Below are 24,043 nucleotides of genomic sequence, written 5' to 3'. Positions count from 1 at the left end.
TATATATATATATATATATATATATATTTTCATTTCTTTTAAATTTTAAGTTTTATTATTTTAATTTAAATTATTTTTCAATTTTATTTTTAAATTTTTCTATAACATTTTTTCACTTATTTTGTATATTTTTAAGTAATTCTTTTTAAATTTATATATTTTATAATTTTTAATATTTTTAATATGTGTTTTAAAAATAAAATAAAATCTTAATATATTTATATTTATATATATAATTTTTTATGATGTATTAAAAAGTAAAAAAAAAAATAAAAGTAATTAAACTTTAAATTTAAGTAAAGTTTACTTTTAAAAGACAATCATCATTACTGATCTATATAAACTTTAAAGGGAATATATAAAGTTTATAAAGTTTAAAAAAAAATTAAAAGTAATTAAACTTTAAATTAAACTTTACTTTTAATTCCCTCCTCTGAAAACTCATTTCACCTTCCACATGGGAGAAACACAAGAAGGGCAACACTCCCCTGAAACCTTTTTCACCATCCACATGGCAGACCCTCAAGAAGTGCATCTCAGAAAAATTGGTAAGTCAAATTTTTGTCTTCATATTTAAAAATAAAAGGTTCAACTGTGTTAGAAGACACAAAATTAAGATTATAATGATTCCTTATATGTCTTTTCATTCAGCTGCATCATATTTTGTTACCATAATGACTCTACCTATTTATGTTTAACTGTGATTGTAGGTTAAGAAATCTTTCCATTTCAGTGTATGCAGAACTTACATATATGTTCAAGTGTTTTGTAATTTTTTGTCTACTTTGAAAAACCTTGGTTTGGTCCTAATTACGATGGTTCCTCAAGAATGAAAATTTCTGAATTACACATTACAATGTTGCCAGCAGATTCCAGACTAAACAACTTGAAATAAACAAAATCATTGAACGTGATAATCTATGTCATCAACCACAACCTAGGCTGAGGTGGTAAGGTTGATGGAATTGTTTTGTGGAGATATAGTTACTGAGCTGTATCAAGATAATACTTCCCCCAATAAACAAAATTAAAAAATAACGTCACCTACTTTTTGATGAGGCCTCAAGTTTTGATTATACTATAAAATATTAAGACCTGCTAGGTTTGAATTTTTTAATTTTCTATGTTTATATCGAAGTTAGTTTATCCTTATTTTTCTTGTTTATAACTATTCATCGAGACAGAAAACAAAAGTGAAAAACATTTTCTAATGACACACACTGTTAGCTTCAGGAGGATAGAGATGCAAAACGTCCAATTATATCTCAATCAAGACACAATTCTTGTGCATGTCAATGTTTAATCATCAAACACAAGCACCTCGATACTTTTCTGTTTCTGAGGAACTTAGTTCTTTTGAAAGCTTTGTCCAATCTATTATCTTCCATTATCTACGTTTATGCAATAATAATCTGGTATGTTTTTCTTTAAGCTAATGGAGTCAAAGAAACACAGTTCTTGGAGGACAATAGTTTTCATGGTCCAACGAGTAGGAAAAAACTGTATTACCGTTGGTTCAGAATAGTCATTCATTCTGTACTTGTGTTGGTGTGTGGATCAGCTGCAACACTCCTTGGAAGATTGTACTATGAAAAGGGTGGAAAGAGTAAGTGGATGGGAACACTTGTTCAACTTGGTGGTTTCCCTATTCTGCTTCCTTATTACTTCATCACAACACCTAAAAATTTGACCACAAACAATAACATTCATCCAAATCAGCCATCTGCTACAATGCTAGCATTTGTCTATGTCTCAATTGGCCTGCTTCTGGCATTAGGTTGTTATTTATATTCAGTTGGGCTATGGTACCTTCCTGTCTCAACCTATTCACTCATTTGCTCATCCCAGTTGGCTTTTAATGCTCTATTCTCATACTTCCTCAATTCACTCAAGTTCACACCTTACATTGTAAACTCTTTAGTCCTTCTCACCATTTCCTCTACCCTTCTTGTATTTCAAAACGAGTCATCATCAGATGATTCAGGTTCCACACAAATATCCAAGAAAAAGTATGTGATTGGATTCATAGCCACAGTTTGTGCATCAGCAGGGTATGGACTGTGGCTTTCCCTCACTCAGCTTGTGTTCAAGAAGGTTATGAAAAGGGAAACACTGAAAGTGATCATGGATATGATAATATACACGTTCCTTGTAGGAACTTGTGCTATCATAGTGGGGCTTTTTGCAAGTGGAGAGTGGAAAGGTTTGAAGAATGAAATGAAGGAGTATGAGACGGGGAAGGCTTCATATTTGTTGAACCTCACTTTCACAGCCATATTTTGGCAACTCTTTACAATTGGTTGTTTGGGGCTTACCAGTGAGGTTTCTTCCCTCTTCTGCAATGCCATAACCGTTTTGAGAGTGCCTCTTGTTCCAATGTTGGCAGTGATATTCTTCCATGACAAAATGTATGGTATTAAGGTTATCTCTATGATGCTTGCTATTTGGGGCATTATATCATATTTGTATCAACAGTACCTCGATGATACCGAGTCCAAAAACAGAAACACCATTCATCATCCAAAAGCTTCTGCATCACTCGAAGAGGTTCATAAATAAGTTACGTAGCCTTCATCATTATCATCGGAAGAATCTCTTTAATAAGAATGTGTAACATTGTATAAGAAAACTTTACCTATAGTTGTACAATGAAACTTTGTTTAATGCATAAGTAGTTTATTACTATTTAAAACTGTGTTTATTGATGAAATGGAACAGTAAATCTACTAATTATACGGTAGAAAATTATGGAGGAAACAGTAAATAAGAAATAAATTGTTTAATGAAATTGCTTGCAAAGAAATTGTGTTTTGACTTGTGTAAACTATACGCGGCTAGGAAAACTGGATAATGATTACATTTTATTTATAATATTAATAAATATTAGGGTTCCAATTTCATTGTACACCCCAAAATGATTGTAGAACTTGGTAAAACTATCGCACAGTCTCTGAGAACGTGCACAGTCATTTCTTAGTTCTACCCTTTCTATTTAACTTACCATCGTCATCATTAATAATCCATAAATGTTTCAGTTTTTATGGGCAAAATTTGCTAGGTTAGATCATTCAGCAGAAAGTTGCAAGCAATTGTAATTGAACATGCCTATTTATTTGTCTAAAAATTGGTAATATAAAAATGCTTTTAATGCCGAAATCATTTAGCAAATACTCTTCAAATTCGTCCGAGTAAAAGACTTCTTACTCTTCGATCTTTTAGAAGAGATAATTTCATCCTCAGCAGAGAAAGGATGTGTATGCAAAAAACATTCCGGCGCAAGTCATATGTCAGATAGCAGTGAATGTTATAATCAATGTGTGAACTTTACCTTCTAAGTTATATTACTTATCAAAATTATCTTTTGATAAGAAATATTTTGACAAAGTTTTAACAAACTTTTCTTAAATATAATTAAAATAGATTAATTTTTATTTTTTAATTAAAATAAAGTAATAAAATAACATTTTTTTTACTCAAATTGGTAATTTGTCAAGTTTGTAAAAAAAAAATTGTTAATCTATCAATTTTCTACAAATAAGTATCATAATTAACCTGCTTAATGATCTTTGTAATATAGTTTAGTTCTTAATTAGGAGGCTTCTTTGTCCACTACAACAATTTCTTTAGAATCTCAACTTTTTAAAAAATTTCCAAAATGGCGTCGTTAATGTTCTAAAATACATTTCTAAATCCGATTAACTTTATTTTTTATTATATATATTGTTTTTATTTTATTTTTATATAAGATATTAAAAATAAATAAATAAAATATATAGAAAAACATTAAATTTTTTATTTTCCTTAATACCTTATATGAAAATAAATAAATAATATATATATATATATATATATATATATATATATCCAAATTCAATAACTATTTAAATCAGATTGTAAAATCTAGAAATTATCTTAAACGAAGTTCGAAATCCGAAATCTAGTAATTATTTTAATGGAATTCAAAATTCCATAATTTCTTTATCTAGATTTCAAAATCCAATTTAAATAAATAAATAATTATATATATATATATATATATATATATATATATAATTTTGCTTTTATATATAAGGTATTAGGAAAAATATATAAAATTATTAAAAAAACTAACATTACAAAAAACACAAAAAAATTAAAAAAAATAATAAAATTTAATATATATATATATAAATATAAAATTTAATAAAATTTAACAAACATGTTCAAATTTTTTAAACATTATTCCATGCACACTACACACAATTTTATATGACAAGGAATATGTTATCGTTTAGGGAGCTAGCTGATAGCTTAAACTAATTAATGACGAATCCAGAATATTTCTGCTCTTAGATTTCTATGGTTTATTCTCTCTGTATCTAAAATAATAATATTCTTTTTGCAGTACGACAACACTATAGCTTGAAAGAAGCATCTAAATGTTGATGTATTATTTTTTCACTGGGCCATTATGTGGTTGCAGAGGCATCTAAGAATTAATTAATGTATCAAACTAATGAAGAAGGAAAAAATTAAACAATGGTTAAATGCTAAATAATGTGTAATAAAAAATGCTATACACAAGTAGATAATTTAATATTTTAATTTATTGATTTGATTTATTTTAGTCCTACATTATTTTTAGGTTCAATTTATTTCTTTCATTTGTTGTTAGGTTAATGAGAACGTATGTACATGCTATGTGCTAATTTGTTATTTTTTATTTTTATAATTAAAAAAATTGGTTAGTAATTATTAATTGCAACTTTTATATATATATATATATATATATATATTAAAATAACATTTTAGAATTTATATATCAAATCACTCCACATAAATATTAAAATTATTTAACTTTTTATAAGTGTAACAAAATTCAAGTGTAAAATATTATAAATGAAAAAATATAAAAAGTAAAATAATTTGACTATTTAAGTGAGTGATTTGATGTATAAATTATTTAAAATTATTTTAATATATATATATATATATATATATATATATATATTATTTGTAATTAAATTTAATTACTAATTTAGTTTGAATTTGAAGAGAAAAAATTGAATCATTTTAAAGAATATGAAGACTAAATTGAATCAAAACTTTAAGTAGAGTAACTATATTGAAAACAACTACTGTTATAAAAAAATTAAAAAAATTAAAAAAATTAAAAAAATTAAAAATTTCACAAGTTTACACATAACATGTATGAACACGGTCTTACTGTCAACTTAACGAAAATGACAAAATTTAAAGATTAGATGACCAAATTGATTTCAAAAATAATAAAAAAACAAAAATGAACTAAACCAACAAATTAAAACACTAAATCACTAATTTAACTTGAATATATATATATATATATATATATATATATATATATATGATGGATCTTTCTAATAAATGTTTTTGAGAATTTCTAGTCTTTAGTCAAGTTACATAAAAGATTCAAATAATTTCTAACTTAAAATTATACGACAACGAGTTTTCCATTTTTTTTTTCACTTAACTTTCTCATATATTCTGATCTTAAAATTTAAACCCACGTTTAGATTCCAATAAATAATTAATTTGAAAATTTATCCAAATGTAACACTTTAAATCAAGTGATGGACTAAGTGTTACATATTTTTTAGTGAGATGCCAATGCTTTAAATATAGATTTGGATCATTCTTAGTGATATTGTGCAAGGCATCCTACATAAACTAATAAGGTTGCTTTATTTTAAATTTTATTGATTTAAATGTTTTACTTCAAAGTTAAAGTTGAAATTTAACAGTTGTGAAAGTTGTAAAGCAGGTTGGAATGAGATATATGCAACTCTTAGTGTTAATTAAAAATGTAAGATAGGAGGTATGAGAACATAATTAATATACAAAAAAGGTGTTGCCAATAATAAAAAATTATTATAATAAAATTTATTTACATTCCAATCCCAACAAGCCAAATTAACATTGTGGTTCGAACACTTTACACATATTTTAAGTTATGATTAAATATATTTTTCATTTTTAAATCAAGCCATAACTCTAATTTTAAAATGTGTGAATTTAGTTTGTTTAACCAAATTTTATTATATTTATTTAACATTTAGTCTCATAATAATATTTGAGCTGTTTATCTATTTAATATATTTTCGCTTCAACATTAAGTGAAAAACATCTTAAAAATGTTAAATAAATTTAACAAAATTTAATTAAAATAACTAAATTCACATATATATATATATATATATATATATATATATATATATATATATATATATATATATATATATATATATAAATATAAAAAACTAAATTTATCTAAAATTTTAAAGATGAACAAATTTAAATTGAAAATTAAGAAAAAAAAACATGTTTAAACTTTTAAACTTGTATAAAATTTAAAAGAAAAATTAATTTTAATTTTTATCGAAAATAAAAGATGAAAAATATATTTAATCCTTAAGATATACAAATCAAAATATCACGGAGACAAGAGATAAAAGGAAATATTCGTTTTAAGCATTTTATTTATTTATTTTATAGTTTTTAAACATTTTTTACTTCAATTATTCATTTAGAATTTTTATCTCTTTATTTTATTATTTCATTGCATTTTTTAAGCGTGATAAGGTAAGTCTTATCTCGTATCAATACGTTAACTCATTAAAATTATTTGACAAGATAAATTGATATTTACAACTTATAGTCTATTTTGATTTGTCGTGCCTAGTTTATCAACCAGATAAATCGTAGATGAAACAAAACAAATTGATTTGTCAATTCATTTTTTTTTAAATTAAAAGTTAAAATGAAAAGTAGTTTAAAAAATTAAGTTTTTTGTTATATTATTTAAATAATAAACAAATATAATAATTATATAACTTAAATTATTAGTACTAATAAATTAAAATTAAAATTACCGATTATAATAGAGTAATTTAAAATATAAAATAATAATTAATTTAATTATTTTTAATTATTTCATTACAAAATTACATGATACGATTTCTGTTTATTTTATTATAAAATAGAAATCGTTATAACATGCTATGATTTTAGTTTATTTAGTTCTTACAACATGATAGATTTCGGTTAATGAACACGATTTTAGTTTATCCACAATAAAATTCTTTTAATATGATATAACTCTTGATTATGAAGTTGTTCTAACATGACATAACTTCTACAATAAGATCCTTTCAATATGATACAACTTTTAATTTTGAAATTGTGTCAAATTGGACGATTTATCTAAACTATAAATTTCTTTTGAAATACTACAAAAATAAAAATGCCCAATTAAGTATATTATTTCTAATTGATCCAAAGCTCTCATTATGATATACGTCATGTATATTATGTCAGTTGGTATTGATTCGATAAGAAGCATTTTCAAGGAATATGTATTTATCTCCATGAGTGTTATCCATTTTGGGTTTTTCTATTATTGTTTCAATTTATTATTTGAACATTCAAAGATTCACCTCATATTTTGTCATGTTGAAGCTTTGTTTGGTATTGACTTAGACTATGTGGCATCTATACCATATCATACATAAATTTATCCTACCTGGCTTTTCAGTGAGGTAATAGCTAGTTTGGACATTACGAAGGAAAAAAATTATATATTAAACTTTTTTATTTTGTAAAAATATGACCATTTCATAAAAATCTAAGCTACTGATATTTTTTATGGATAAATATTTAATGCATTCATAAAAAAAACAACCTTTGTTAAAAAAGTTATATTTAAAAAATATTTCAAAATTAAATTTAACAATATGTGTTTAAAAAACGTTTAAACAAGCTTAATCACAAAAAAAAATGTTTGAATTTATTTTATATCAGACAAGTATTAATATGATAACCCATCATCCATTGGTTTAAACATTAACGGATGCATTATTAACCATTCAAAAATTAAATTAATGAATTTTTGCAATGGATGAATTAGATAAATTTATATGTGGACTAATTAAATGAATGACAAAAAATGCTCGTAATTTTTATGATAAATTATTTTTAGTACAAACTTTTAAGATTATTGATGTCAAAATTTAAATTATAATATAAAATTATTTTATACTATCACTCGTATAACTTTTTCTCTCTAGCTGTTTTTTGTCGGTGGTATTTGTACATCACTACAATTATATACATTAATTTGGTACTATACTTAAATTTTAACTTGTAATTATACTAATTTATTCAAAACATTACATGGTTTAAATGTGTTGTGAAAAAAAAAGTTAAAATTTTATGTCTCCACATGATTAAGTGATAATTAATTTTATTCATGTTATCACAAGGTTGTGGATAATCGGAAAGCATTTTAATAATTATGTAATGTTTAAATGTATTACAATTTTAGTTCTAATTTAATTATACTAACGTAAACAAAAACATTTACACTAATTTATTCTAATATATAAAAACGTAGAACACGTGTGTCATTTTTCTAAATGTAAGATAATATTTAAAGATATATTATTGCTAAAAAAATTCATATTTTTTGAAAATTTTATTTAAAATTTATTTTTAGAAAATATTTACCAATTTTATTATTAAAGAAATTGTTATTAATTTTTTTGTAAAATATTTTGTATAAAATAATTTTTATAAATTATCTAAAAAGAAATTATATTATGATTATCATTTTTTTGACTCACATCCTTTATTTCTAATATGACTTAGTGTAATAAATCATTCTTTTTGAAAGAATTAATAACTCACTAAATCGTCACAAAGTAAAAAATAAGTATGACTCTCATCCTTTATTCCCTAATGTGGGTGTGATCATTGATTAATATATCACTATACTTCTCTTTGAAAGAATCAATAACTCACACTAAATTACGTCAAAGAATAAAAAAATTAAGTATGACTCTCATCCTTTATTCTCTGATGTTCTGATGTGACTTAGTATGAATCTTTGATTAATGTACCATTATCTTCTCTTTTTTTTTTTTGTGAAAGAATCAATAACTCACTAAACCACACGAGAGAATAAAAAATAAGAGTCAAATGGATGGAAGTCATAATATAATTATATATATATATATATATATATATATATATATATATATATATATATATATATATATATATATATATGACTGCAAACTTTATCTTAAATGTTATATCATTCTATTTGATGTCCTTGTCTTGTTCTGTTCAAAACTTATATTTTAAAATAGGAAAATGATTTTCTGACTATTAAATTTTGACAACTTTTTCTTACAATCTTAATAGTCATCTTTTAAGTGGTTTTACATTTGTCCTTATTCTCATTTTCAATATTTCAAAATCACATTTTCAATATTTCAAAATCACTTAGAAGAACACACCTCATCTCGTAAAAAAAAGTTGTTCTTTAAAATATTATTATATCCATGAATGGTGAAGGTTCTAATCAGTGTACTTCATCACTTTAGAAGACTCTTATTCTTCTGCTATTTATACCCTCTTCGTGTGAGAAAAGAAGTCCCACATCGATGGGAACTTACTTTGGGGCTTACTTTTAATGTTATAAAAGGAGTCCAGTGTTTCCTTAGGAAATCATCCCAAAGTCTCTCCCTTTCTATTCCTTTCACTTTACTTGCTTGAGAGAAGAATTAAGAGAGAATATTAATTTCTCCTCTAAGAGAGAAGGTTAGTTTCTTCTTTAAGGTTCTCCTTGTATTAGTTTTTCCTATTTTCAAGAGAGGGGTTGTCATTGTTTTCTCCTTGGGATTAGAGAGAATGATATGTAATTTTTCCTTTTCTTGAATAAATTATATTCGTTGCCTATTATCTATTTTTGTTCATTTATTTTCATCTTGTATTTTAGTTGTGAGTACTTGTGCTGGTACTCTGATACCCAACAGTGGTATCAGAGCCTAGTTCGTGTGATTATCTTCCGCTGCTATTGTCATTAGAATAGTGCTGTGATAGTGGATAAAGTGTGGTAGTGTGAAAGTGCATGTCTAGGAAAGTTCTGGCTAGGAAAGACTTGGTACTTAAGCGTGTCCATTAGTGACCCACCTCTCTTTCCTGGGAATTACCTGGTGCACTGGTTCACGGTCTACTTCCATTGTTCCAGTAGACAGTACTATTCATAGTGAGAAGTGCATAAGTCGGTTTTAAGGCCATGACAGCAAGATACGAGATAGAGAGGTTCAATGGGAAAAATTTCTCATTGTGGAAACTGAAGATGAAGGCAATTTTGAGAAAGGACAATTGTCTAGAAGCAATTGAAGAAAAACCTGTCGGCATTACAGATAAAAAGTGGAAGGAAATATATAACAATGCTATAGCAAATTTGCACTTAGCATTGACAGATGCGGTTTTATCCAGCATTGCGGAGAAGACTACAGCGAAGGAGATTTGGGATACTCTCACAAGCCTGTACGAGGTTAAGTCACTTCACACAAGAATATTCTTGAAGAGAAAACTCTATACTCTTCAAATGAGTGAGTCCACATCGGTAACAGACCACATCAACAATCTAAATACGTTGTTTGCCCAACTTTCAGCGGCAGATTTCAACATAATTGAAAATGAACGTGCGGAGCTTCTACTATAAAGTTTACCTGATTCATATGATCAGCTTGTCATCAACATTACAAATTACAACATTACAAATTACAACGTTGCTGACCTCCTACACTTTGAGGATGTTGTCGAAGCTCTTCTTGAAGAAGAATCCAGGCGAAAGAACAAAGAGGATATGGTGGAAAGTGCAAGGCAAATATAAGCTTTGGTGATGACGAGAGGTAGATCAACAAAACGTGGATCTAGTGGGAGTCAATCTCATGATAGATATCAAAGTAAGAAGCATCTCAAATGCTACCATTGTGGCAAAAGAGGGCATGTGAAGAAAGATTGTTGGCATTTGAAGAATGGAGGAAAGAACTTTGAGGCATCAACCTCACAAGGTTGTATGGCAAATACCTCGGAGGACGAAGATATTCTGTGAAGAAGAGTTAAGATCTGGTAAGTCATGAAAGCTCAGAAGATCATGGCAGATGTGTATGTGCTTTTGGGAGATACGTTGCAGGAAGCTAATGCAATGGTTGCATCGACAAGTCAAGAAGAAGCGATGTTGATGTGACATCGTAAACTTGGGTATAAGTCAGAGCAAAATTTGCAAATCCAGGTGGAACGTAATCTTTTACTCGGGCTCAAGAAGGTTGTTTTACCTCTATGCGAGCACTATGTGGTAAGCCAACAAACATAGTCATAGATCGTAGATTGCTAGTTTGACTACCAGAAAAAGGAAAACACAAGAAGACTTGGTTTATTCTGATGTAAGGGAATCACCAGAGTTATCACTAGGAGAATCAAAGTTTACTCCAGGAGATTGTGGGTGTACTACATCAAGAGGAAGTCAAATGTGTTGTTACCAGTTCAAGGAATCCAAAGCACGAGTAGAGCTTGAAATTGGGAAAATTAAGTGCTTAGGCTATGCTAACAATGTGAAGGGGTACCACCTGTGGGTCCCACTATCCACAAGGTTATTGTTAAGCAGAAATGAAATGATGCTCCAACCAGAAGGCGTTAAAGAACAAGAAAACTTGGTTTGCATGGTTGAACAAATCTCAGTACGGTTTAAAGAGGGCGCTCATGTGTTCGTACCAGAGATTTGATTACTTCATAAGTCTCGGTTACAACAGACTGGGTGTTTAGACCATTGATGTTGTATGTGGATGACATGTTGGAGGTAGGCCCCAACAAAGTTCAAATCCAAGAATTGAAGGCGTAATTGGCTAGGAAGTATGAGAAGAAGGACTTGGAACCAGCAAACAAAGATTTCAGGGATGCAAATTCACCGAGACAAAAAAGATAGAGGGGTTTGGCTTTCTCAAAAGAAATACTTACTGATAATCTTGCTGCGCTTCAACATGCAAGATTGCAAGCCAATTTCGACCCCACTTTCTATCAATTGTTCCTCACGTATGAGTCCTAGCAATGAAGCGGAGAGGATGGAGAAGTCTCGAGTACCGAGTGCATCGGTGGTCGACAGCCTTATGAATGTTATGATGTGTACAAGACCAGACATTGCACAAGCAGTGGGAGTGGTTAATAGGTTCATGGCGGGTTTGGTGGAGAGCAGTGAAGTGTTGACAAGAGGTCCTTAGGAGGAACCTCAAGTGTTGCATTGCGTTTTGGAGGATCAGAATTATGTGTCAATGAAGTCTACGTGGATTCGATCCTACTGAAGTTTATCAGAAGAACAAGCAACATGAAGGCAGAGAATAAAGCATGGTGTGAAGATTTGATTAATTTCATCAAAATCTTCAAGTGGGAGATTGTGAGAAAAGAAGTCCCACATCGATGGGAACTTACTTTGGGGCTTACTTTTAATGTTATAAAAGGAGTCCAATGTTTCCTTAGGAAATCATCCCAAAGTCTCTCCCTTTTTATTCCTTTTACTTTACTTGCTTGAGAGAAGAATTAAGAGAGAATATTAATTTCTCCTCTAAGAGAGAAGGTTAGTTTCTCCTTTAAGGTTCTTCTTGTATTAGTTTTTCCTATTTCCAAGAGAGGGGTTGTCATTATTTTCTCCTTGGGATTAGAGAGAATGATATGTAATTTTTCCTTTTCTTGAATAAATTATATTCGTTGCCTATTATCTATTTTTGTTCCTTTATTTTCATCTTGTATTTTAGTTGCTGGTACTCTGATACCCAACAGTTTTTGTTTTTTTTTTTTTTTAGATAATAAGCAAGTGTGAGAATTGAGAAAGTAGAGAGCCATATAAGGATCAAGGCCCATAAACCCATTGCCTTAAGGTTTTGGGTTGAGAGTGGTGTCAGTGTCTTATGTGGTTAGGCTCAGATCTCATTAGTGTTGTTCTCCCCAGTGAAACCCCCTCCTTTGTAATCCTAACAAGTGGTATCAGAGCCGATGGTTAATACCGGGCTCAGACGAGTGCAGTATGGTCCTAGTATCGAAAGTCTTCCTGACAGTGTTGGTCAGGTAAAAGCGTGTCCCATTAAGAAGAACGACGGTACAAAAAAGGGCAGAAAATGAGTACTCGTGGTTGGGTAGCTTCCACTGGAGGGGGAGTGTACTAATGTGGTTGAAGGGACTCACCCTTGAGGGGGAGATTGTTAGGAATCCAAGTGTGAGTCTAAGTCCCACATTGACCAGAATTGAGAAAGTAGAGAACCATATAAGGATCAAGGCCCATAAACCCATTGCCTTAAGGTTTTGGGTTGAGAGTGGTGTCAGTGTCTTATGTGGTTAGACTCAGATCTCATTAGTGTTGTTCTCTCCGGTGAAACCCCTTCCTTTATAAAACCTAACACTTCGTCCTCCATGATGTTCATCCCTGGTGGAAACACGAAAACACAGAAGCCACCAACTGTAACATGGGTAATATCTTCAGTTACAAATGGTCAAGTCTCGAATTTCCTAAAGAGTCGTCTCTCATATACACTTCCCTCTTTGATAAATCCAAGCTCAGCATTTTTCGTTTGAGCGTCAGTCCAGAAAGAGTGCTGTTCAGACTCGCAGACTCTCTCTGCAATGATCATCCAGTTCGATCACTTTACGTGGAGATCACTGCAGAAAGAAACAACAACAACAACAAAGAATGTTTCACCTTTGGGGTAGTGAGAGTGGTTGAAGATGGCGCTTGTGAACAAACAGTTCGTAATACGGAACACTTAACCAATCTCTGTGGAAAAAAATCTTGCTTTTACGGTGTGATGCGTAAAAGTGAGAGTGGAAACCTTGGTTCTGCAGAGAAAAGAGTGACATGGTGGGAGGTTGTTCACTCCTACAACGTAACTCCCACAACCCATGTTAGATATAGTGTGATGATTAAGTGTGATGAGGTGAGAGGACTTTGTGCGGAGTTTATAGGCCCTTTCAAATGCGAGGGTCGGGTTTCGAGGGAGGGTTTGCTGAAACAGTGTTCTTCTGCAGATTCACTGATTCGGGTGAGCGATGTGAAAGGAAAGCCTCCGAAAGCTTTGAATGCTTTTGTTGAGAGTGAGTTTACAGGGAAAGAATATATCCTCTTCAAACCAGAAGAAAAAGCAAGGAGAGTTAAAATTGTTAATACTGATGCAAAATTTAATGGTAGTGGTAATGCCTCTGAGTACCGCAACTGCAATATTATTATGAAATATGAAGCTAAAGGCACCAACTGAAACGTGGATTGCTGTATCCTGCAAAACATAATTATGAATATTTTTATATGTGCAGAGGATATATAATATTAAATACTTTTTTTTTACGTATTATGGGGAATAAATGGAGGTGATGTTGTTTCTAGGTTGCATGGCAGAATAGTAGCTCTCCAAGTTGTAATGAGTGAATGAATGATGGTCAAATTGTGGCTTTAATGTCATATGGTTTTATGTATATATTTGAAGGAAAATAATTTTTTCGTAATTAAATTTTCACAATTTTTTCTTATAATATAAGATTTTATTTTTTAAGTGATTTTTTACTTTTTTCTTCATTTTTTTATACAAAAATTATTTAAAAAATATCATCTCAAGTCTCAAATAAATTATAAGAAAAAATTGTCAAAATATCATTATTCATCCAAGTATATTCTTAAAAGTATATATAATGCTTGAAAATTAAAAAAATGCATGTTAATATCTGTTTTAAATATATTTATTTTATTAATAAAGTAAAAAAAAAAAAAAGAGTCTCAAATTGACTCCACTTTCATTAGTTTGTGAGATTTCAAATATAATCGCAATTAAAGTCTTACATATATATTGAAATCAAACTTGAATATCATATTAGAAAAAGTGGTTTTAAAATTAACTTATCGTCATGAACTTATAAAATAAAAGTTGTTTCATTAAAATAATGTAATTTATGTTTATCCTTTTAGTAAATGTGAATCACATCATTTTAATTCAATGTTTAAATTATATATATATATATATATATATATATATATATATATATATATATATATATAAAAGAGGAGATTGGAAGATGAATAGTAATGTTGGATAGAAGAAGAATCTCTTCTATCACATTTACCTTTAAATTTGTATTTATTTTGTGAATAAGTGATAGTAGAAGTACACTATAAATAGATTTTAATTGTTGTATATATATTTGAAGTATTTTTTTTAAATACGTATATATAGTGCTTTTGAATTTATTTTTGTAGATGTAATAAAAAAACAGACTGATGAACACGAATAAAATCATTTTTCTAAAGTATAAATGATTATTGAAGACTTATTCGCAAAATATGAAATTTTGCTAGCAAGTAAGCTTATAAAAGCAAAGAACCTCATAAAAATAAAGAGAAGAATGAGTGAATATGTATTTTGGAGGGAAGAAATACCAATTTATAGGAAGGGGAGACTTGACTTACAGGATCACAAATTCTCATTATCCCAATCCAGGTTACAAAAAGGCGGAAAAATTGAAGGAGAAAGATCCAATGTATCAATGGGTGAAAGTTACTAAGAAAATAAATAAATAAACAAAGTAGTTAAAGGAACCTTTATCAAACGCACAGGAGAAAATCGGTAAGATATAAATTGAATTGTGCACAGAATGCTCAAATGAAAACTTTTATGCAATGAGATCCACTTCCTTAGCTACTCACTTCAAAAGTATAAGGAGTATCTCAATAAATAAATCCTGTAAGAATGTATAATCTGGACCACTTGTGACACTGACTTTTGTAATACTCAAAAGTTCACAAATGGTAATATACTTCAGTAAAAAGATTAAAAAAACAAAGCCTGCTTTCTATCTTTTAATTCAAATATTTAAATCATATATACAGAAATAATATATATAGTTAAAACATTGTTACTTAAGGACTAGTTAAAGGATCAAATTACAATTCAGGCACACACATTGCAATTCCTGGATGTTGATAAAATTGGAGGAAACTACAACTTAAAACTTGATTACAATGTAAGCATACAGTTGAGCCAACTGAACTTGGAACTAGAATGGAGGTAGCTAGATCCAAAGTAATAGCCACACAGCGCCAGAAGAAGTCCGCTGAAACCGAACCTGGAAAATGAAAACCAAAATTTAAGACAAAGAAGCTTAAAAACAGTGTACACCAAGACAAATTGAAGAAGAGTCTAGGCAGAAATTGAACGCAAGGTGTAACAGAGGTCAAATACAAAAATTCAATACAACAATAAATATACTTGGTATTTGATTAAATTAAAAAAGTTATGATAGCAGTGCTAACACCCAACCACAAGAAAGACTTGAAATTGTGACCATGGTGAACTCTAAATTAGTATTGAAAATGTTGTTATCGTATAGTGAAAGATGAGAGCATATACAATGTCATTTACCTTTCAATGAAGTCCATGATCAAAGAAGGGGTTGATCATCCAAGTTTGGTTGTTGTAGTGTCTGCGGTTTTTCTTTCCAACACGAAGGCCAACGGTTGCTTGATCAACTATATTTACTCTTCCATGACATCAAACTTCTTATTTGTTTCAGCCAAGCCCTTTAATGTTGCAACAGCTCTTTGATTGGCTACAGCTGCTTTCTCATCTGCTGCAGCAGCTCTTAGAGTGGCTTGTCTTACTTCTTCATGAAGCCTCTCTGTCTCAAGCAACTTCTCATGTGTTGAATGAATTGTGCGGATTGAAGTCAAAGGTTGAGTGAAGGATGAGGCACCGTGATGAATGTTGGCAGCCAAGTCCCCAGTAGCATCAACTCCACCTCTACTCGTCCCTCCAGCAATATCTTTCGAGCAGTCAATCTTTGTTGTTGTAGTAGATCTTGTAGAACCATCTGATTTTATATCCTGCACATGTTGACGATATGTTTCCTATTCAATTATAATATTTGAAAATTGTATAGAAAAATTAAAATAAGATTAGTAATAAAACCAATAACTTACACAGGTTTCATGTGCACGGGTGTCTACCCAAGCACCATCCTTCTTTGTGTGAGTGACAAGAAAAAACTCATCTACATTTACACAACAACCATGTTTTCGCTCCTGACAAAACTTATGCAATTAGTATGATTATATATGAATACATAAACTTTAATGATGTATGGAAATTTGGACATGTCTTAAATAAAACTTATTAACTTCAATGCAACCTTGAGGTGGGATTTGCATCCCGTAGAGTGTAGTGCACCACCTCTTGCTGAAGATGTGTTCATTTTATTCAGAAAAGATTTTGCTTTGAACTTCTCATTGTCCCAATAGTTGAGCAACTCAATCCAGGCTTGTTCTCCTATCCAATTAGGCCGGGTCCCCTTGGATTTTGCTTTGGAGAGCATGTCACAAAGGCACTTTCTGACTTTTTTCTCATAAACTTTTTGAATTTGCGACTCATGTTGAGGTGCCCAAGTAACAATAGACTACAAAAATACAAAAAATACAAAGTGATAAGAAATATTTAATAAGATAATAATTGATGTAAAATATAGTGTTATGTTACCTTAAAGTGGGTCCACCATCTAAGCTGAATATCTTCAGGGACCACCTCATAATGATGGTAGGGACTCCTGAATTGTGCCCTAATTACCTGCCCAATTGCCTCAATGGCATGGTGGTTAGGCGTCCACCTACAAAAAGAAGCAAACAGGTGAATGGGCATTGAGTGCATTAAATACAAACAAAATTGTATATCATAATATACTTACCCTTTACCAATGGGTGTAATAATAACCCTGCCACTGTCATCATGTTCCACCTCCTCATTAGGTAGATCATTGTCCGAAGAAGATACAATAGATGGGGTGAGCTGCACTGGGATCTCAGATGGGGTGAGTTGCACTGGGACACTTTTATGACTTCCTATGACACCCTTACGAGGTAAATACCTAGGATGATGACAAAACTTGCATTTTGTTAATTGGTCATCAATCTTGTAATGCATGCACCCATCTTCACAACAATCAATCTTTTGAGCCTTCAACCCAATCTTTTTAGTCTTCAACCCAAGACTAGAGACTATCTTTTTTGCTTCACGGTAGTTCTTAGGTATGCAATTATCTTTAGGAGTGACATCAACAAGCATTTGAATCATATCATCTAAGCATTCTTCACTAACATGCCATTTGGTTCTGATCGCCAGAAGCCTTATAGATATTGATAATCTTGACTCGGTTACTCCTTCATAAATAAGTTTTTTCGCAAAGGCTAACATTTCACAAAATCTTTGTGCTTCAGCACTAGGGGACTCTTCATATAAACTGTCATTCCCCACATTACCATGAAGTGACGCCAAATCACATGTTTTCATATAGGCATCATACACCATTTTAGTTGTTGAAGCAAACTGATCCCCACAATTCATGTTTTTGAAGCTACTGGATGCATAACCTAAGTTCTGAACATTTGTTCCCTCTTCTCCATGATTAACCCAAATGTTGTAGTTTGGTATAAATCCAAATTTTAACAAATGAGCCATCACATCTTGTGGTTTATGGATTTTCTCACATTTGCAATTGACACACGGACACCTTATCCCTCTACCTATAAAGCTAGTTTGCTCCATTGCTTTGGATACAAACTCTGCTACTCCATTAATGAACTCTTGTCTGAGTATCCGTGAAGGATCAAGCATGTTATACATCCAGCTATGGTCCATTTTTCTACATGTCCAACAACGAATTATCAAGAACTATAGGACACATAATTGTAAAGTTCAAAAACCACATTTCAAGTGATTTTTGAACTAAAATGTTTTACTTTCAATCCTGTAAAGGTTGAATAGCAACATTTGGTAGGAAATTGTCAATGGTAAAAGGGAAAATTCTCCTATAAGGATAATTTTCATTACCTTCAAATCGGGGTCATTATTCTATCGAAAATTTAATAACACACATTAATAGTTAAACCAAATTGAATATCATAAAAAAAATAGAACTCAAAGTGACTTCACGAAGACATAATATACATATATGATGCAAGAAAAAAAATCCAAACTTAGAACTTGCATAAAAAATTAATGCTAATCTTAAATACTTAATTAAATTGTTCACTCTGACTATGTTAATCCGAATCTCGCTGATAACATGCATAGGATTATCAAATAAAGTAAAGTAAAGTACACTACCAAGGTTTCTTAAATGTTCACTTACGATCTTTTTTATTTTTGCATTAATCTTTTTAACTATTAAGAAGTATTGTATAAATGATCTTAAAATAATATATTGTTGGAAAACCTAAAAACATTACATGCAATCATAATAAAGTAGAAGTTTAAATTTCATTTCAGGAATTTTAAAAATATATAATGTCTTATTGATATTATCTCACCCTTTAATAATATAATATGCAGTGATATGGATAAGAGAGAGTGGGTAGGGCTAACATGAATGTTCCCCATAACCACAAGACAAGAGAATCCTATAGGAGTAAAATAAAATTTGAGAATTGCATAGGTCGTATTCTGCGGCAAATTATTATTGGTGTGCAGGAAAAACCAAAAGACAAACACTGGAAACCGAGCTTTCTGTCAAAATTGACCACTTGCCATGATAGAGTTAAACCTTATTAGGCTAATGCAACAATAATGAAGAAGACCTTGCAACAAGCCAAAGTTGGCGTCTCCTTATATTTCAATCTCATTTGCTTCACATCCTTATTATTTCTTCACTTTTTTTATATATGTATTTAATTTTCAAGTTTAACAGGCATGTTTTTGTTAGTGCAAATTTTTTACACCGAGATATTTTTAGTATGATTTTTGAAATAATATCATAAAAGTTAATAAATTTATCGTGTAAATGTCTTCATTGATTAATGACATGTCCTGTTTATTTATTCCTTTATTTTGAAACAAAAAGAACAGTAAAAGTGATCTTGTAGAAGTTGTAAAAAAAATCATTTGTTGTTTTATAGATAATTAGATACATAAGGATAAGAAAGTCAGAAGAGACAGTAAAAAGGAAAAGTTTCCATAATGTTAATTTTTAATAGGACCCAAGAGTTAAAGCAAAACTGACGGTTTTTTGCCGGAAAATTTCTGATTCTGGTAATGATTTCTAAGAACAGCCATCATAGGTGTCACACTGCTTGTAGGACTTCACAAGTACGGTTTACCTAGAATCTTTGTTCTGCACTGCTTTCATGTGGCATCATCTCATTATGGAGTTAGATGTGTTGTGAAAAGGACCAGTTTTCATGGCTAGAACTTGTGGTCAAGTGTGTCTTTAATTCCTTTCTTTCTGCATGATGATTTAGGCACCTTTTTGGATGCAAAACAGGTAAATATAGTGCAATAGTAGTAGTAAACATGCAACATATATTTACTCTTTATATATAATTCATTTGGTACCAGGATGCGTGGATTCTATTCTAAGTGTGACATGCTCTGAAGTAGGATCAGTAAATTGACATCAACACCTAATCCTTTTATCATTATTCTAATGTCTTTTCACATGATAAAAAGTGTATTTCAATACAGTTTGATGTTTTGTAAAGATACAAAAAGTAAAATTATTATGAAGATCTGATGTGTACGAAATATTTTTTAGCAGAACTAATCAGTTTCTAACCCAACTTTGGATTAAGGTTCCTGAGTGGGTGAACTAATAATTATATATGCTAAATCTATATCTCAAGGCACCCATTGACAAGAGACACGTAAAGGAATGTAATGAGAGAGTGTTACTATCCAACTCATACTCATAAATATTACTTTGGAAGAAAATATAGGGAAACTTTTGAACTACATCATTCTGCAACAACATGAACTCAAGGGTTCAACACACTACAAATCACCGAACCTACTGCTGCACGCTCCAGTGTGTTTTGGGCCAAACAGGTTATTCACTTGTAGTCGGTTTTCAAAGTTTGGTCAAGTGAAGGACCATACATTGAAACTGGAATTGCATATTAATTTCAGATTAAGAGAATCTCTTACCAGGTTATTTCACAGGGTCTGGAATGGCAGAAAACGAGGACAGCTTCAATGGCCTCTCACCCAACAGCCAACAAGCAACGAAGCCACCACATCAATGGCCTCTCACCACCACGTCTACGGCCACCTTCAACGATTAACACTCAACTTGGTAACGTGAGGAACTCTGGTTTTCGCTCGACAAAATGAACAAGAAATGGGGTTGACACTTAGGGCTCAATCAACTGGAAAATGCTTTGAACTCTGACATTGAAACAGAAATGGGGTGGGCACGGTGTCTAGGGCGCGAATGAAGAGAAAGGGGAAAAGAAATAAAAAGTGAATACATCTGAAATTCTTTTTCCCCCGCTTTTAGTTTCATATTTCAATACGGTCCATAACATTGATATTATTAATTAAATTTTTAATGCCAAAATTGTATTATTATATATTTTTGTGTTTACAGGGAAAAAGTATATCCTCTTCAAACCAGAGAAAAAGCTACAAGAGTCAAAATTCTTAAGGAAAATGATAAAGTGACTCCATTTCTTTGACCCCTTCCATTATTACCTGAGGTGGCATACAAACATGGCCAGGTGATTTTTATTTTTGAAATTAATATAATTTAAAAAAAAAATTATTGAGGCGGGAAGTGATGGGAAATGAATCGTTCGACTTTCCCACTTTCACTTTCTCTGGAGTCGTTCTATATTTCTCTCCTGCGCACACATACTCTCATTCTCTTCTCACCCCCAACAAAATTTTTTGTGCGAAGTTTGTAAGGATTTTTACGAAGGAAGATAGAAAACGAAGATGGAGAAAGGGTTAGGGAGAAAAGGTGAAGAAGTTTTTCGGATTGTCTCTTGCATCCAAAGCTTGAAAGGGTTAGGGAGAAGAGTTTTTGGTTTTGTTGACGAAGGTTGTTTGTCTCTCTCGTAGAACACGAAACGACGTGAGGGAAAAAAGGTGAAGGTGTTGTTGACGAAGGCGTTTTCTGTGTCGCGCAAAGCACGACAGGGAATTACATTGTAGTTTCTTCAATCAGTGAGGTGAAGCAACTCCTCCATTGGGTTTGGGGTGATTGGACATTGTTTTCGAAGGTTGCAACTCTAAGATTGACGGTGGTTGTAAGACATTGGAGGTATGGAGAATTTTTTTACTTGCATTAGGGTGTGCTTTAGTGTTTAAAACACCAAAAAATTTGATTTTTTTTTCCATTTGAACTAGATGATTCTTGATTCTAGGGTTTCTGTTTGTTGTGTTTGTGTGAGTATCTATTTGTGATAGAGTTGGTTAAGTTTACTTTAGATGTGAAATTAATCAAAATTGAAGTTGAAGCTTTTATGAACCAAGTACTTTAATAGGTTTGTGAATACCGATTTTCTGAATAGGTTGATCAGAACTGTTTGATTTTTTGGTGATGACTTGTGTGCACACAAGTGATGACCTCTACTGCATTTTTTGCAAGCATGTGGTATCACTCAATTTTTTGAACTTTCATGTTATAGTAGTGACAACTTGTGAATGTGTTGATTAACTTTGGTGCATCTGTGTTCATTTCTAAATATGTCTTTCATGTTGTTGCATAACCAAGTTAATTAAAATTGTCTGATTTTTTGCTTATGACTTGTGTCCATACAAGTGATGACCTATGCTGCATTGTTTGCAAGTATGTGCTATCACTCAATTTTTGGAACTTTCATGTTATAGCAGTGACAACTTGTGAATGTGGTGATTAACTTTGGTGCATCTATGTTTATTCTAAATATGTCTTTCATGTTGTTTCATAGTCAAGTTGATTAAAACTGTTTGATTTTTTAGTGATGACATGTGTGCAGACAAGTGATAACCTCTGCTACATTTTTTGCAAGCATGTGGAATCACTAAATTTGTGGAACTTTCATGTTATAGTAGTGACAACTTGTGAATGTGGTGATTAACTTTAGTGCATCTGTGTGCAGCCCAATGTGCAACCTACTGACACTACCAATGTGGAGGATATATTGCAGAAGATGGTTCCTCAATCCACCAATATTCCATGTTTTGAGGTTGAGGAGAGCTCCAAAGTTGGATCTTCTGATCCGGATAATATATCACTTACATAATTCATGATTGTTTAATGTCTTTAATTTTTGTGCTATTTACTTTTAACTTTTGGGTTTATGTTGTTAATTTGTACTTTTAATTTCATGACACTATGTGTTTGGAAGGATGTACTACATCTATGGTATTAAACTTATTTTGTGCACTTTGGTATCCATGTAACTCAATGTCACTCAAACAATAGACGTTGATTAGGTTAGTCCACACCTTAAACAGGACATTCATTCCAACTCTGGAAATATTATATGGTTATGTAACTATTAAATGTTGACCGGTGATAAAGATTTTGCATCCCCTCCAAAATTTGTGCTATTTGGAAAGGGATTCTATATGTACCCCACTTATAGCCAATCACATAAATTCAATAAGATATAATGCAAGATATTGAACACAATGAGATGAGTTGTGGGATAACTGTTGCACAAATGCAACATAACATACATGTCAACTATTACAATAGTAAATGCTTACCAATCAAGTATTAACTGTTGACCTACACTAAATATTTTGCACACCTTCACAATTCGTGGTCTTTACTAAGGGTTTGAAGATGTAGACCACTGTCCTTGAATTAATAAACCATACTAACATATATTTTATGGATTCAACCTCACCAAACTAGGTGTGGGATAATTGGTAAAACAGGACATACATGATAACTTTGGTAATTTTAAATACTGGTTATTTCACTATTAAGTATTGACTTGCGTTTCACATTTTGTACACACTCATAATCTGTGGTATTTGGTAAGGGTGTCAATATGTACCCCATCTTTAATGAATTAAAACACCTTAATTACGTATATGTAACGTATTCAACATCATGAAACTTGGTATGGGATAATTCATCCACAAGTCCAACATGATATACTTCTTATGTATGCAAACATTATATGCTGACTAAAGAACTAATTAGTATTGACATGCTCTAAACAATTTGCACATCCATACAAAATCTGATACGAGGTTATAGTCAATTTTTTGAAGAACATCAATTTTTGTATGGGATAATTGGTTCACAAGTCCTACATCACATATTACATATTAACTTGATGTGGGATAGTTAGTAAAACATGACAAACATGATTATTCTGGTATTTTTAAATGCATATCACTGAAATATTAAGTGTTGACTTGAAAGCAACATTTTGCACATA

At 30.8% G+C, this 24,043-nt stretch overlaps 2 protein-coding genes and 1 long non-coding RNA gene across 5 annotated transcripts; 2 read left to right on the top strand and 1 right to left on the bottom strand.

The window, feature by feature from the left end:
- The first annotated feature begins 457 nt into the window (after positions 1-457).
- On the top strand, positions 458-2,559 carry LOC114187281 (purine permease 21-like). 2 transcript variants are annotated; one of them, XM_085674286.1, is made up of 2 exons: positions 458-548; positions 1,433-2,559. In XM_085674286.1, the coding sequence occupies exons 1-2, from the start codon at positions 458-460 to the stop codon at positions 2,557-2,559; spliced, it is 1,218 nt and encodes a 405-aa protein (XP_085530412.1). The 2 variants fall into 2 exon arrangements, with proteins under 2 accessions (XP_085530412.1, XP_085530411.1); XM_085674285.1 differs by having other exon boundaries at positions 458-563.
- A 13,110-nt stretch (positions 2,560-15,669) lies between these two features.
- On the bottom strand, positions 15,670-21,027 carry LOC114187227 (uncharacterized). 2 transcript variants are annotated; one of them, XM_028075413.2, is made up of 7 exons: positions 20,808-21,027; positions 17,578-18,531; positions 17,373-17,499; positions 17,029-17,292; positions 16,820-16,921; positions 16,263-16,723; positions 15,670-15,966 (listed from the first exon to the last, which is right to left on the bottom strand). In XM_028075413.2, exons 2-6 carry the CDS (start codon positions 18,525-18,527, stop codon positions 16,376-16,378), a joined length of 1,791 nt encoding a protein of 596 aa, XP_027931214.1. In that variant the 5' UTR covers positions 18,528-18,531; positions 20,808-21,027; the 3' UTR covers positions 15,670-15,966; positions 16,263-16,375. The 2 variants fall into 2 exon arrangements, with proteins under 2 accessions (XP_027931214.1, XP_085530524.1); XM_085674398.1 differs by lacking the exon at positions 20,808-21,027 and adding an exon at positions 19,985-20,781.
- LOC146885828 (uncharacterized) lies at positions 17,621-23,110 on the top strand. The gene is made up of 5 exons (XR_014995654.1): positions 17,621-17,749; positions 20,823-21,122; positions 21,250-21,379; positions 21,559-21,924; positions 22,745-23,110. It is a non-coding gene; the product is annotated as an uncharacterized LOC146885828 (long non-coding RNA).
- The last annotated feature ends 933 nt before the right edge of the window (positions 23,111-24,043 follow it).

Source organism: Vigna unguiculata, chromosome 6 (assembly GCF_037176805.1).
Source record: "Vigna unguiculata cultivar grain cowpea cultivar isolate G323 ecotype 2 chromosome 6, ASM3717680v1, whole genome shotgun sequence".
Taxonomy (NCBI): domain Eukaryota; kingdom Viridiplantae; phylum Streptophyta; class Magnoliopsida; order Fabales; family Fabaceae; genus Vigna; species Vigna unguiculata.
This window is presented reverse-complemented; position numbering and strand designations above follow the sequence as displayed.